This window comes from Argopecten irradians, chromosome 1 (assembly GCF_041381155.1).
Source record: "Argopecten irradians isolate NY chromosome 1, Ai_NY, whole genome shotgun sequence".
Taxonomy (NCBI): Eukaryota; Metazoa; Mollusca; class Bivalvia; order Pectinida; family Pectinidae; genus Argopecten; species Argopecten irradians.
The window spans coordinates 54,149,446-54,164,295 of record NC_091134.1 but is presented as its reverse complement, the minus strand read 5'-3'; the positions used below and the strand labels follow the sequence as shown (position 1 = coordinate 54,164,295).

The following is a 14,850-nucleotide window of genomic DNA, read 5'->3' as shown; positions in this document are numbered from 1 at the left end:
ATAGGTCACTGTGATGTATAGGTCACTGTGATGTATAGGTCACTGTGATGTATAGGTCACTGTGATGTATAGGTCACTGTGATGTATAAGTCACTGTGATGTATAGGTCACTGTGATGTATAGGTCACCGTGATGTATAGGTCACTGTGATGTATAGGTCACTGTGATGTATAGGTCACTGTGATGTATAGGTCACTGTGATGTATAGGTCACTGTGATGTATAGGTCACTGTGATGTATAGGATGTATATGTCACTGTGATGTATAGGATGTATAGGTCACTGTGATGTATAGGTCACTGTGATGTATAGGTCACTGTGATGTATAGGTCACTGTGATGTATAGGTCACTGTGATGTATAGGTCACTGTGATGTATAGGTCACTGTGATGTATAGGTCACTGTGATGTATAGGTCACTGTGATGTATAGGTCAGGTCACTGTGATGTATAGGTCACTGTGATGTATAGGTCACTGTGATGTATAGGTCACTGTGATGTATAGGTCACTGTGAGTATATGTCACTGTGATGTATAGGTCACTGTGATGTATAGGTCACTGTGATGTATAGGTCACTGTGATGTATAGGTCACTGTGATGTATAGGTCACTGTGATGTATAGGTCACTGTATATGTCACTGTGATGTATAGGTCACTGTGATGTATAGGTCACTGTATGAACCAGGAAAGAAATTCCAGAGATATGTAATAAATTGAGAAAAGGTGCCTCTGCACAAAAACTCATCTGTAGCATTTGAGGTCATTGCAACAGTGCATTTTATCAAAGGTTTACTTTAGTTGGAGTGTTACTTACCGGACTATCATTACAGTGGAATGATATTATGGCCTTGACCTTTTTCTTTCTATCTGTGAGACATATTTTATCCGACTCATACTCTGCTTCCAGTTGCCCATCTAAAAAAAACAATCATTTTTTTCAAATATGTACATTGTTTTTAAACTGGAAACGGGTTCTACAACATGGATGAGACTTGATCTATAGTTTAGTTTATGGATGATTAATGAAAATTCCCATACGGGCAATTTAGGGTTCAATTCAGCACTTTGTAATGAAAATTCCCATACGGGCAATTTAGGGTTCAATTCAGCATTTTGTAATGAAAATTCCCATAAGGGCAATTTAGGGTTCAATTCAGCATTTTGTAATGAAAATTCCCATACGGGCAATTTAGGGTTCAATTCAGCATTTTGTAATGAAAATTCCCATAAGGGCAATTTAGGGTTCAATTCAGCATTTTGTAATGAAAATTCCCATACGGGCAATTTAGGGTTCAATTCAGCATTTTGTAATGAAAATTCCCATACGGGCAATTTAGGGTTCAATTCAGCATTTTGTAATGAAAATTCCCATACGGGCAATTTAGGGTTCAATTCAGCATTTTGTAATGAAAATTCCCATACGGGCAATTTAGGGTTCAATTCAGCATTTTGTGCAAAGTCCTTTGTACCTTAGATAAAGCATCTGTATCAAAAGATTACTGTATGTTTCATATGGCTAATGGCTCTTCTAAATGTTAGAGTAGTTTCAATAGTGTATTATGAAGCTTTAACAAGCCAAAGTGTTTTTTTCTTAACTATTGCTTAAAATGTACAAAAAATCATTTTCTTACCTTCAAAAGAGAATTTTCTTTTTGAGAATGCTCCAATACTTTGTGATGGTGATGTGTCGTCATGGAGACATACCACAGAATCTGTACAACTGCCTGCTGACCCAGAGAGGTCAAGGTCATAGTACGTCGAGTCATTGATGGGTACTTTGTTTGACCTAGAACATTTATATGTATACAAAGCTCCTTAAAACACTAAACAAGATCAATAACAGTCTGACACTTTTTATCTAGGATGGTCATTTGTGCATGAATTACTATAGTGCTCCCTCATAGCTTGCTGGTAGTCATGTTAGCTCTATCTGGATTGGTCATATCAGTAGTAATACTGCCTATCTTAACAACTGATTCCAGCTTGAGGAAAAAAATGGTAAATTTCCAATAAACATGTTCGTATTGACCTCTGTGAATACTTTCTTTCATGGATCAGTATTTTCAAATTATTTTGGGAGTAGAATTATCATGGTAAGTCTTGGTGCAGTATTCCAATAATCTCCAAAATATATTTCATTGTTTTTATTTTCATAGTTCCATATAGTAACTACAAAACCTACACAAAATTCTACACAACACGTATTTCATATTGCAGCATACAGTAAATATTTCAGTTAATGATTCGTTTTACATGTGCCTCACACCTCACTGAACTTGGATAAGAAAATGTATGTGTGCTAAACTTACCCATACAGTTTGTTGAGGTAGATAACACTGCCTGTCTCTGGGTCAGTCACAGCTCCATCTTTGTCCTTAACTGCCTGACTATAAATTGTAACAAATAATGTAAGCTAAGAATCTCAACACAGAGTCAGAATTATTTTATATACCTTTATAGATAACTACCCAACTTCATGTCATTACAAGACACCACAATTATATGTAGCTATACAAGTGTGTAATAGAGAGGTCAATGTAAATTGATGCATATTTCACATTCAAAATTCTGAGATTCTATATATCAAATTACTATAAGATGGATACCGGTAATTTAAATGGGCATAAACTTTGTGTTTTTCTATGAAACAAGTCACAGAAATAGTTATCCTTGGGAACAGCTTTGGCAAGAAGTTCAAAACTCAAATACAAATTTATTTTTGGAAACCTTATATCATATGAACATACTTTGATATACATTTTAATTTGTGTATATTAAATAATTATGAAATCCTAGATTTTCTTCAGTAAAATCTTAAGCAATTAAGAGCAGTTATTTTACAGCACCATAGTCATTCCTGACATGTTTGTCTATACATAATGTATGATGAGGTTACTAAGGATTTCTACAAAACACAGCCAATAGAAACTGCTCAGGGTTATATTGTACTAGCGGCAAATATTCACCAGACATCAGATGGTTTATCGGATAAACAAATTTTTTATGTTCACATCCATACCTTATGATGTTACAGGCGACCTTAGACTTCCAGTGGAACTCAAAAACACATTCACCTCCGTTATCCCTGAAATAAAACACAGAGATAAAGATTGAACCAGGGTGTTTTTTTTTTTTTTTTACACATTTTACATTTTTACAAAAGGGTTACAATTTTGATATTGAAAGAGAGTATAGGCTGTTGCATTCGACACTTTTATCTATATTATATTACTTCTTTGACCTATGTACAATGACCAATTCTTTATGGGGGTGTTACCAGGTAACAAACCAACCAATCAATAATCACTATATATCTGTTTAAATAAGAAACTTGTGGGAGGTAAATAATTGCATTCATATTCGTGCATGTCATGAAGTCAATGGAAATAAAATTGGCTGGGTCAAAAGCTATCTTTTGATATACCAATAACACTACTAGCCCATACTGAAAATCAATTTATGCCTTAATCTACTGCCAATGTAATACGAGCTATATAAAACAATTTTATCCACTAGTGGGATGACAAACCTTTCAATAAAGACTGGGCCCCCAACAGTGTTACCACAGGTAAACTTAATCATAGTCTGGGCACTAGGGTTGTCACTTCTACGTTTGGTGTTGGAACATGCTGTGTCACCTTGGAAGTACTGAAGAATTAGTGTCTTTTGATCAGCTACAAATAGAATTCAAAAGAAATTGAAATTCTACCACAACTTATCGCAAATGGATGTAACATTTGAATGAAATTATAACAAAAGCCTATTGTATGGCCACCAGACCTCTTTAACTGCAATGTTACTTTTAAGTGAATGCCTTTAACTGGCAGGCATGTCTGCAAATGTGGTATATGCCTCTAATGGCCGCTATCCTATTTCAAACCATGCAGTTTGACCGTGCTTCTGTCCTTACATGGTATCTTACTAACTGTTTCTTTGTACAGATGAGCCTCAAGTCTGACTTGAGTGTACTTACAGTGAATTGTGAGTTTCTGACTGAGTGTACTGATGAACCCTAATTCTGACTCGAATACTTACTGTCCATATTTAGTTTCTGTGTACTGATGAGTCCAAGTCTGTGAACCAGTCCGCTGGGAGTCTTACGCCATGCTGCTACCATATGTGGACATTCCTCAGAATTTGTGGGGCCATTTGTCACCGACTGACAAATATTGATCCAGTATCTGTGAACATACCAAATCCATTATTACCAATGTAACACACAAATACCGTGGTAACAACACTTTTATAATCTGAAACTTCTTACTAATTTTCTTAATATCAATAACAAACAAGATAAATATCTATCCAATGTGTATCAGTTGATTTTAGGTGACCTTGAACTGACCTTTCAATTACCTTGATCTCATCACTAAAATTTACCTCACCCATCAGTTTCTTGGCCTCTATGTTTAGGTAATAACCTTGATCTTGCCTGTTGCCCTAGCTACAATTTTAAGTAACCTTGACCTTGCCTGTTGCCCTGTGACCATTTTAAGTAACCTTGACCTTGCCTGATGCCCTTATGACAATTTTAAGTAACCTCGACCTTACCTGTTGCCCTTGCTATCAGTAAGATTCCAGCCACCAGTTTCACTTGACAGCATACTGAGATCGTAGCTTTTGTAATTAAAGCCAAGAGAACAAGCAGGAGCCACTCTGGGACACACCACACAAGTTCTCCAGTAAAACAGGGCCTGGCATTGTCCAACCTGAAAATAAACAACAGGTTCTTTAAATAACTACATAAAACAAGATTACTTACTGTCCTTTGTGTCTAATGTATGTGCTATATCAAATGGATTACTGTGTAGCTGCTTTTGTTTGTGGGAAGTAATTTCAATATATTTCCTTTTAATCTCCACAAATTTATATACCTGTGAATGCAATAAAAGATTGGTAAGAAGTATTACCTGTATAGTGTATTACTGTAAGAAACTGACAATGCATGAAAATTTATATCGTGAATATGAGACCATTCTCCTCACAAAATTAAACATCTATTGGATACCTAGTACGTTATTGGATTGGCTGGCTACTTACGTAAGTGACCTTGGGTTGGCCTACTACACCAGAATTATCACAGTCAAAAGTAATGACGCTTCCTTTCTTCTCATTGTCTGAAAAAAGAACCAAATATCAGCAACAACTGCTTGAAAACAATATAAATAAGAATATTTGTAAAACATTAATGCCCCATCCTCCATATGTAATCAGAATGAGACCTGATGAGATAGGACAGACATGGTAACACAATAAGCCCATAACCATTTCATGGACAGAGCATAAAACGATGCAATGGGATGGGAACGACAAATGTAACGCTATTTGCACTTCATTAAAACTACCTTTATTGAAACAGTATGTATACGTTTGTATGTTGTTAGCAATAATAAATTCTACCTTCACATGGATCTCCATCTGTATACTCCAGCTGTATGACGTTGCCGGTCTTAGACATGGTTCTGTGAGCCACATTGCCGTAGGAGATTGCTGTATTACCCTGGGTCTGACACACACCTGCCGACTCACATCCTGGGGCGGCTGTTGTCACTTTGTTACAGACGTGCACTGAATATCTGTAACCGTCTTTTACAATCTATAAACAAAACACAAATTTAGTACTGTACTTGTTAATAATAGGTACTAAAACATGTTTTACCTGTTTTCATATTACTACAATATATCACATAATCCACCTGATATCCAGTGACTTAGTTAATGTGATAGTTTTGCATGTCAGTCTCACAAGTGTAATATAACCTTGAGCACTTTTCATTGGCTGGAAATTCATTATAACATCATCATAAAATGTGGTTACACCTTGAACTGTTTGTACTGACTAGAGTTTGAGCTTTTTTGATGTGTAGGTTGTAGTAATTATGTGATAAAAGTTATCTTAAATTTTAGACTTTATGACACTGACCTCAAAGTTTTATGATTCTTATTATGTTTAGAAGAACACTATAGTACTTGTATGTACTTGTATAAAAGATAAAGACTTTTTTTATCCATATAATAAGGTATGCCTATGAATTTGATTGGGAAAAAAAATTTAAAAGCTGGTCCAAGCTAGGGTCACTTAATTAACATAGCTTCGACATTCTTTGGCTCAAGACCAATATGAAAAGCTGAGAGAACTGTGTGATAGTCAAGGACTACGATGCTATCTAACGCTTACGGAACACTTGACATTAATCAGTGAAACAAAGCCTAGTAACGGGCTACTTTGTAGCGTCCTGGTCAGGTGTGTCAAGTTTTAGATTTACATGTGGAAGAGACTCTAGTCCTACCCACTGGTTCAGCGCTTCTTAGTGTCCTCATCAGGTATGTTGAGTTTTAGATTTATATGTGGAACAGACTATAGTCCTACCCACTGGTTCAGCGCTTCTTAGTGTCCTCATCAGGTATGTTAAGTTTTAGATTTATATGTGGAACAGACTTTAGTCCTACCTACCGGTTCCGCACTTTGTAGCGTCCTGGTCAGGTATGTCAAGTTTTAGATTTACATGTGGAAGAGACTCTAGTCCTACCCACTGGTTCAGCGCTTCTTAGTGTCCTCATCAGGTATGTTGAGTTTTAGATTTATATGTGGAACAGACTATAGTCCTACCCACTGGTTAAGCCCTTCTTAGTGTCCTGGTCAGGTATGTCAAGTTTTAGATTTACATGTGGAACAGACTTTAGTCCTACCCACTGGTTCAACGCTTCTTAGTGTCCTCATCAGGTATGTTGAGTTTTAGATTTATATGTGGAACAGACTCTAGTCCTACCTACCGGTTGTGCACTTTGTAGCGTCCTGGTCAGGTATGTCAAGTTTTAGATTTACATGTGGAACAGACTATAGTCCTACCCACTGGTTCAGCGCTTCTTAGTGTCCTCATCAGGTATGTTGAGTTTTAGATTTATATGTGGAACAGACTATAGTCCTACCCACTGGTTCAGCGCTTCTTAGTGTCCTCATCAGGTATGTTGAGTTTTAGATTTATATGTGGAACAGACTATAGTCCTACCCACTGGTTCAGCGCTTCTTAGTGTCCTCATCAGGTATGTTGAGTTTTAGATTTATATGTGGAACAGACTATAGTCCTACCCACTGGTTAAGCCCTTCTTAGTGTCCTGGTCAGGTATGTCAAGTTTTAGATTTATATGTGGAACAGACTATAGTCCTACCCACTGGTTCAACGCTTCTTAGTGTCCTCATCAGGTATGTTAAGTTTTAGATTTATATGTGGAACAGACTTTAGTCCTACCTACCGGTTCCGCACTTTGTAGCGTCCTGGTCAGGTATGTCAAGTTTAGATTTACATGCGGAAGAGACTCTATTCCTACCCACTGGTTCAACGCTTCTTAGTGTCCTCGTCAGGTATGTTGAGTTTTAGATTTATATGTGGAACAGACTCTAGTCCTACCTACCGGTTAAGCCCTTCTTAGTGTCCTGGTCAGGTATGTTGAGTTTTAGATTTATATGTGGAACAGACTATAGTCCTACCAATGAAGCCCTTTGTAGTGTCCTGAGGTATGCTAAGTTTTAGATCTGTAAGCGGAACAGACTCTAGTCCTACCTACCGGTTCAGCCCTTTCTAGTGTCCTCGTCAGGTATGTGAGATTATAGGTGTTGCCAGTTTGGGGATCTTTGTAAAAACAGTCCTGATAGGTCTGTGGCTGTAGATTGGTGTCGTCACGGCTACATACGACAGCAGTATCCCATACAAACACATACTGACAGTCTGATACTTCTTGTAGTGTCAGGCCAGACTAAATAAAGAGAAACAAGGAATTAGTAAAGTCAGTCCTCCATATCCTAATGAGAGTAACCTTATTTTACTTAGATCTTGCATCACAAATACTTTTATTTTCCATATGGATTTCCATTCAGGATACTGGCAGTGATGACAAAATCTTCAAGGTGACATTCATGTGAGCTAGACCTACTTTTAGAGTTCTCCCCAAGATGACAGCCTCGTCAAGAGCATTTCCATATGTTGTGATAACATTGACAGATCTTTATACATGACATAACAAATCCAAATCTTCATTCCTCTTCAGAGTAACAAAGGTATGGTATTGATTATATTTTCTGTCTCACTTCATAAAACATTTTTTTATTACTTGAAAAAGAAATTTAGGCTTTTTAAAAATTTTCAAAATCTATAAACCTGATACCATAATTACTGTGAACAGTAGTTTTTGCTCGAGGGCCTGCTGTTGAGTTACTCACTCTTGACACTCCGGGGTTACACACGAAGATGATCTTAGTTGACATGTTCTTGGCTGGGTTTGTGGGGCACTCGTCTCCTCCATCATAAACCAGGGTCACTTTTCCTGTTACTGTATCTATTTTAGGGGGGCCGGTCACTTTACCTAAACTCTGAAAGCAGCAAGATTTTATTACCTAAACTCTGAAAGCAGCAAGATTTTATAGATCATATATATATTTCAAAGTCTGCCCTTCAGCAGTTTAAAAGTGAGGTGCCATGACACCAAAAACCTTGGCACAAACTTTTTAATGTATGAAACAATAAAACATTGATAACTTCTGACCTTAAATCAATGACAATAGAAACTGCCCATGAGCCTACATATTTTGACTATTTACCTTTGGTTTCCCACCTGGTTGTAGCATGCATGAACTAGCCTGTGGTGGACAGAGTATGCCATAGATGGGGTTCAAAGGTCGGCAGATGTTAATGTAATATGAGACATTTCTTCCATTGGATACCGACAGAGAAAAATATTGTCCTGTTGGCTTAACAAGAGGTGAAAGGTCAATTGTCCTGTCATCAGTATCAACAGAACATTTAACCTGAAATCGAAAGAAAAGAAGATAATCCTCTGTCTTAAAGTAGACATCAGGGAAGTCATTTACATATTGAAATCTGATTAGTTAACCATGAAAATCTAAAGTGATTTGATTGGTTACCTCTTTTTCACATGCCAAGTTGGTATGCCAAGATATGTAGTATGTGCAGTCGTCTGTTTCGTCTATAAATACTGGATGTCCATTTCCAGCGGTCTGTGAGCAGACAAAGTTAATGATGGTAGAGCGTTTGAACTGTTTGTTATGACAGTCCATACCACCATCATAGTTCAGCATCAGTACACCGTTGTCATACCGTAACTTAGAGTTAAACTGTCCACTACTGAAGTTCCTCTTCTCTCCGGCCGTCTCCTGCTGGCAGGCACCAACTGCGACAGATACAGGACAATAACTGAGCAATCAAGAAATAACTTCAACTGACACCAACTGTGACAGATACAGGACAATACATGAGCAATAAGAAATAACCTAAACCTACTGTGACAGAGTGGGAACAATTACTCACAAAATTCTAATCTCAGCACTCATGTGTTTTCATTGTAGCTGTAATATGTACATATACATAGTTGCAAAAATTGAATCCATGAAATACCAAAAACGTAGTTAGGAATGGATAAAATGTCTTCACTTTTATTGCAAGATCACACTTTTAATTTTTTGAAATTAAATTCTCTAGTTTCAATTCAAAATCACAACAAGAGCTGTTGGAGAACAACAAAGTCTCGCCTTATTCAGAAGAAGTTGATGTTCAAGTATTTACTATTTAAACATGGAAATATGACAAATTAACAGACTCAAAAAAAAACTAAAGGGCCCCAAATTGGTTGTATTATCACGTTCAGCATCCATACACATTAGGAAAATAAAATCATGAACATTTATGATGACTTAAGCTTAAACAATTGACGAAACAGAAACTTGCTCAAAAACTTTAACGTGAAATGGGACGCCAAAGCTGACGCCGACGCCGACGTGACAACATTAGCTCCCCCTATTCTTCGAATAGGCAAGCTAAAAATTGTTGACCTTTGGAAATACCCTTGAAGTCACAAAACGTTTGACCTTGGAAATAACCTGCTGTATGGTATATGATCACATATATTGAAGCCATTAAAAGTCATTACAAACTCACCTGAATCACCAGAACATCCAGACCCAGTCACTTTACCACAAACATTTAGTTTGAAGACATGGCCTCTATTGTCACCTATCATATAGGATGTGGGTATGTTTAGGGAACTCAAGTCAAACACATGTCCTGCGGGAAAAAAACCCATGCATGTTTCAGTACAGATCTATTAAATTAAAGTAAAAGCAAAATATCTAGTCTAGGTAATTTGTATACTAAAATTTAATCATGCTGAAATACAATTTAACATCAGGATTGTTTGTGCTTTGTGGTCTATAAACAGCAAAAATATCAATGAATGAGCCTGGTGATGGGAAGGTGAGTAGAAAGTCAGAGCTTCCACAGCAAAAGCACTGAGTAATGAAAGTACAAGGTGTGAGTCTCATTCTTAAGTTCATGGCAGAATGGTAGGCCTCCACCAATGCCCCATTACATACATAATCTACCAAATTCTATTATAAATAAGCATTTGTTAGTACCTGTGGCAGGGTTGCGGGCTGTACAGTCACCTGTCTCTATACTGTCTGTATCAGTGTTTAATGGACAAGCTGCCTGTGTACTCCACGTAAATTCATGCTCACAATTGTTCACAGTAAAATGGCCAACAGGATGGGAAAACTGCCAAAAGACAATTGCACATTCCAGAATAAAATGATATTATTCCTATTCTGAAGCTTTGGTAAGAGAAAGTCAAATTATCCTGAAAATCATCAGTTATTCTATTAAATAATGTATCATCTTCATTTGTCAAAACAGTCTGTGTGATTTAATCAAATATATATATACTTACAAAGTTGTATTTAATCAAATATATATATACTTACAAAGTTGTATTAATATCAAACTTTGATCTTTTTATTTATTTACAAATTTTTACACTTTCATCTTTTACATTCATTTAAAATAAGCTTCTTACTATAGGACAAACAGTAGATATAAGCTATGAAGAAAACGATCGTTTACCATGGTCGATTTGTCACAGTAAATGGTGATACAAGTCGAGGTTTAGAACAAAGAGAAGAGATAAGCTATATATAGAACAATGGTTTACCATGGTTGATTTGTCACAGTACATGAATATACGAGTCGAGGTTTAGAACAAGCAGAAGAGATAAGCTATAAATAGAACAAGTGTTTACCATGGTTGATTTGTCACAGTACATGAATATACGAGTCGAGGTTTAGAACAAACAGAAGAGATCAGCTATAAATAGAACAATGGTTTACCATGGTCGATTTGTCACAGTACATGATGATACGAGTCGAGGTTTTGCCGCCAGAAGAACATGGCTCCCCATTGGTGTAGTGGAGTTCTAACTGGCCGTTGTCCACTATGACTTGATGTTCATTTACCTCCCCGAGGTTATGAAACCTACAAGAGTTGAACATTATACATTATTCTGGTCCATGTTATGATCCTATAACACAGTAGAGGGCTGCAGACAACTTCAATAAATGTTTTACTTTAATCTACATTTGAAGGAAACGTCCATGGAACATTTTTATGGAAAATTTTCTTGTGACATTAAATAATGTCATAATGGAATGACAAAAAAAAGCAATGTCATAAAGATAGGCTGATGACAATTGCTATGTAAATTATGTTACGCACTACAGAAAATCTCCACAATTGTTGACGAAGACATAGATATAGAGACCAACACAAACACTACATAGAAAACATTAGTACCTCAGTGTTTCTTTTGGGTCAAACAATTAAATGTATATAGTTCTAGATAACTTCAGAGCCTGGGTGTACCTCAGTGTTTCTTTTGGGTCAAACAATTAAACATATATACATTGTAGTTAATATCTAGATAACTTCAGTACCTGAGTGTATCATTCTGTTGAGACAGGTCAATCATACACGCAGCGGCATTGTAAGGACACGTCTGATCTGTAAACAGGAAAGGAATATATGTTTACTTTTAACACCTTTATGAGGGACATGTATCTGACATTTATCTAAAATGCAGCCCCTTTATCCTATACCCTGAATATAACTGAATATAATCCTATAGTATATCGCCCATTGGGATCTAGAATATTACATTTAACTTCACTACTACAGTCTATATACTTCAGTGCTACTGACCTTTTTTATGGACGAGTGATCGACACACATTAATAATAAACTTTTTCTTGTGAAGATAATCAATGTAGTCATAGTTTGTGCTGGTCATGGCCAGCGTGCTGAGGTCATACTGGTTTTTGTTTGGAGCAGTGATACTACAATCACCGATTTTAAATGGCGGACAGGCTAGTTTAGTTTTCCACTCAAATAAGTAAGTACAGACATCGTCTTCCTTTATAAAAACAGGCCCTCTGGATCCATCATCTGCATGGTCACACAGAAACGTTATGATTGTGCTACGGTTATATTTTGTATGACAGTTTCCTTTTCCATTTACATATTTCAGAGTTATCTCTCCTGACTGATAGCGTAGTTCTGCTGAAGGCATTCCTGTAAATGCAGAAAATTTTGTTTAACCTATAATCTCAATTTCTCCTGATAGTTAGCCAAGTAATTAAACTACATAAAACTCATAATTGAGTAATAATCAGCAATTTCCAACAAATATGGCAAGGGACAATTTCTATATTACATTTCATCCAAAAAACTGGTATATCTAAAGAACCAGAGTTCAATAACATTATTTTTTTTTTTTTTTTTGAAGTTACATTGAAACATTATCCATTTTGAAGAACATTAATATTTAAAAATATGTACATAGTAAGTTACATCCTATAAGTACTTTACAATGTAATTAGGTGAAACACTATTCTAACCTGCATTAATATGGTAGTTTGTGTCAGAACTCTTGGTTTGACATGCTCCGACCTGGTCCGTCCCACATGTCGAGGAGTGAAGTGGCCCACACACATTCATTATGTAGATAAACTCTGGTGCTATCACCTGGTAGTCTATAGCCCTCCTCAGGGGGTTCAGGTCAAACTCATAAGACGTTAGAGGATCCCGAACCTTACAGTCAGAACCTATATGAGGCTGAAATTAAAGACACAATTACAATTGATAGTATCATTAAACAAATTTTAAAGTTTGAATAATTTTTAAAATGGAAATGTAGCTACTCTTGGATGTCTCCTCATTATTTGTGAATGAAACTGACTATGATATAAGATAATACTTCCTAATTAGTGTCAATTCATTTCAATGAAATAAAAATCAATATCAATAGAGTTGATAGACGCCTTACATCACCCAATAAAACACTAAATCACACTTACCTGAGAGGAGATAACATGTTGGTTAGTTAAGAGTCAGTCATGTTCCGAATTTCAATATTCTTCTAAATTTTTTTCCCTCTCTTTTTACATATTTTTTATTCTTTTTGTTTTGTTTCGCTTTTTACATATGTTTTTTCAAAAGCTAGAAAAATCTGAGGATACAAATGCTGACAGCTCTATATAAAACACTTAACGGGATGGGATAACAGTAAATGAACTTAAATCCATAATTCAATAGCAGGGACATACAAATGTTAACATCTTTGTCTATATCATGAATCAGAATTATAACCAATACCTTCTTCATGGCGCAGGCAAATGGAGTCTGCCAGCTGAACAGGTACTCACAGTTGTTCATATTGCCAACAAAGGTTGGGTTGTGCTGAAACAGAACAAGGAAACATGTAAAAAATTAAGCTCTTCAGAAGGAATCGAATGTGGGGTACCTGTTAGGTACAGGACAGTACCGAATGTTTGATATCAGCTACAGGACTGTAATTCTCTGTTGTACATTAGTTATAGGACTGTAATTCTGTGTTGTACATTAGGTATAGGACTGTAATTCTGTGTTGTACATTAGTTACAGGACTGTAATTCTGTGTTGTACATTAGGTACAGGACTGTAATTCTGTGTTGTACATTAGTTACAGGACTGTAATTCTGTGTTGTACATTAGGTATAGGACTGTTATTCTGTGTTGTACATTAGGTACAGGACTGTAATTCTGTGTTGTACATTAGGTATAGGACTGTAATTCTGTGTTGTACATTAGGTATAGGACTGTAATTCTGTGTTGTACATTAGTTACAGGACTGTAATTCTGTGTTGTACATTAGTTACAGGACTGTAATTCTGTGTTGTACATTAGTTACAGGACTGTAATTCTGTGTTGTACATTAAGTAAGACGTAATTCTGTGTTGTACATTAGTATAGTACTGTAATTCTGTGTTGTACATTAAGTATACTGTATCTGTTAATTCTGTAATTCTGTGTTGTACATTAGTTACAGGACTGTAATTCTGTGTTGTACATTAGTTACAGGACTGTAACTCTGTGTTGTACATTAAGTATAGTACTGTAATTCTGTGTTGTACATTAGGTATAGGACTGTAATTCTGTGTTGTACATTAGTATAGGACTGTAATTCTGTGTTGTACATTAGTTACAGGACTGTAATTCTGTGTTGTACATTAGGTATAGGACTGTAATTCTGTGTTGTACATTAGGTATAGGACTGTAATTCTGTGTTGTACATTAGTTATAGGACTGTAATTCTGTGTTGTACATTAGTTATACAACTTATCCTGTGTTCAAAGCATCTATAGGGTTGCTTCAGAAGACTGACTTTGGAAAAAGCAAAATATGTGAAAGGCAACAAAAGATATTGTTTTTTCATTGGAGATTGTTTCCATACTTTTATTGAATATCACCAAACCTGAATCTGACCATCACAACCTACCTCGACTCCTGAGCAAGAGAAGAGGATCCTTGTGCTGTACCTAGCACCTGATGTACTGTTACAGATGTCTCCATTACGATAATGAAGTGTGACTGTGCCGTCCTCTGCTGCGATTGGCTGCGAGTGTATGTAGCCTAGGTTGAAGCTATCCCCCTTACTGGACACTCCACATCCCCCTACAGGCCCACCTAAAAC

General features: G+C 36.3%; 1 protein-coding gene across 1 annotated transcript in view; it reads right to left on the bottom strand.

The window, feature by feature from the left end:
* The window catches only part of LOC138333474 (cation-independent mannose-6-phosphate receptor-like), a 39,350-nt gene that overhangs the window by 4,637 nt on the left and 19,863 nt on the right, over positions 1–14,850 (bottom strand). Inside the window, 21 exon segments of the mRNA XM_069281880.1 lie at positions 814–914; positions 1,631–1,785; positions 2,309–2,386; positions 3,019–3,084; positions 3,529–3,673; positions 4,035–4,180; positions 4,551–4,708; positions 5,040–5,116; positions 5,400–5,595; positions 7,566–7,754; positions 8,218–8,367; positions 8,596–8,802; positions 8,920–9,185; positions 9,950–10,075; positions 10,426–10,564; positions 11,174–11,318; positions 11,777–11,843; positions 12,042–12,410; positions 12,737–12,953; positions 13,494–13,577; positions 14,656–14,843. Of these exon segments, the coding sequence (XP_069137981.1) occupies positions 814–914; positions 1,631–1,785; positions 2,309–2,386; positions 3,019–3,084; positions 3,529–3,673; positions 4,035–4,180; positions 4,551–4,708; positions 5,040–5,116; positions 5,400–5,595; positions 7,566–7,754; positions 8,218–8,367; positions 8,596–8,802; positions 8,920–9,185; positions 9,950–10,075; positions 10,426–10,564; positions 11,174–11,318; positions 11,777–11,843; positions 12,042–12,410; positions 12,737–12,953; positions 13,494–13,577; positions 14,656–14,843 (3,269 nt within the window).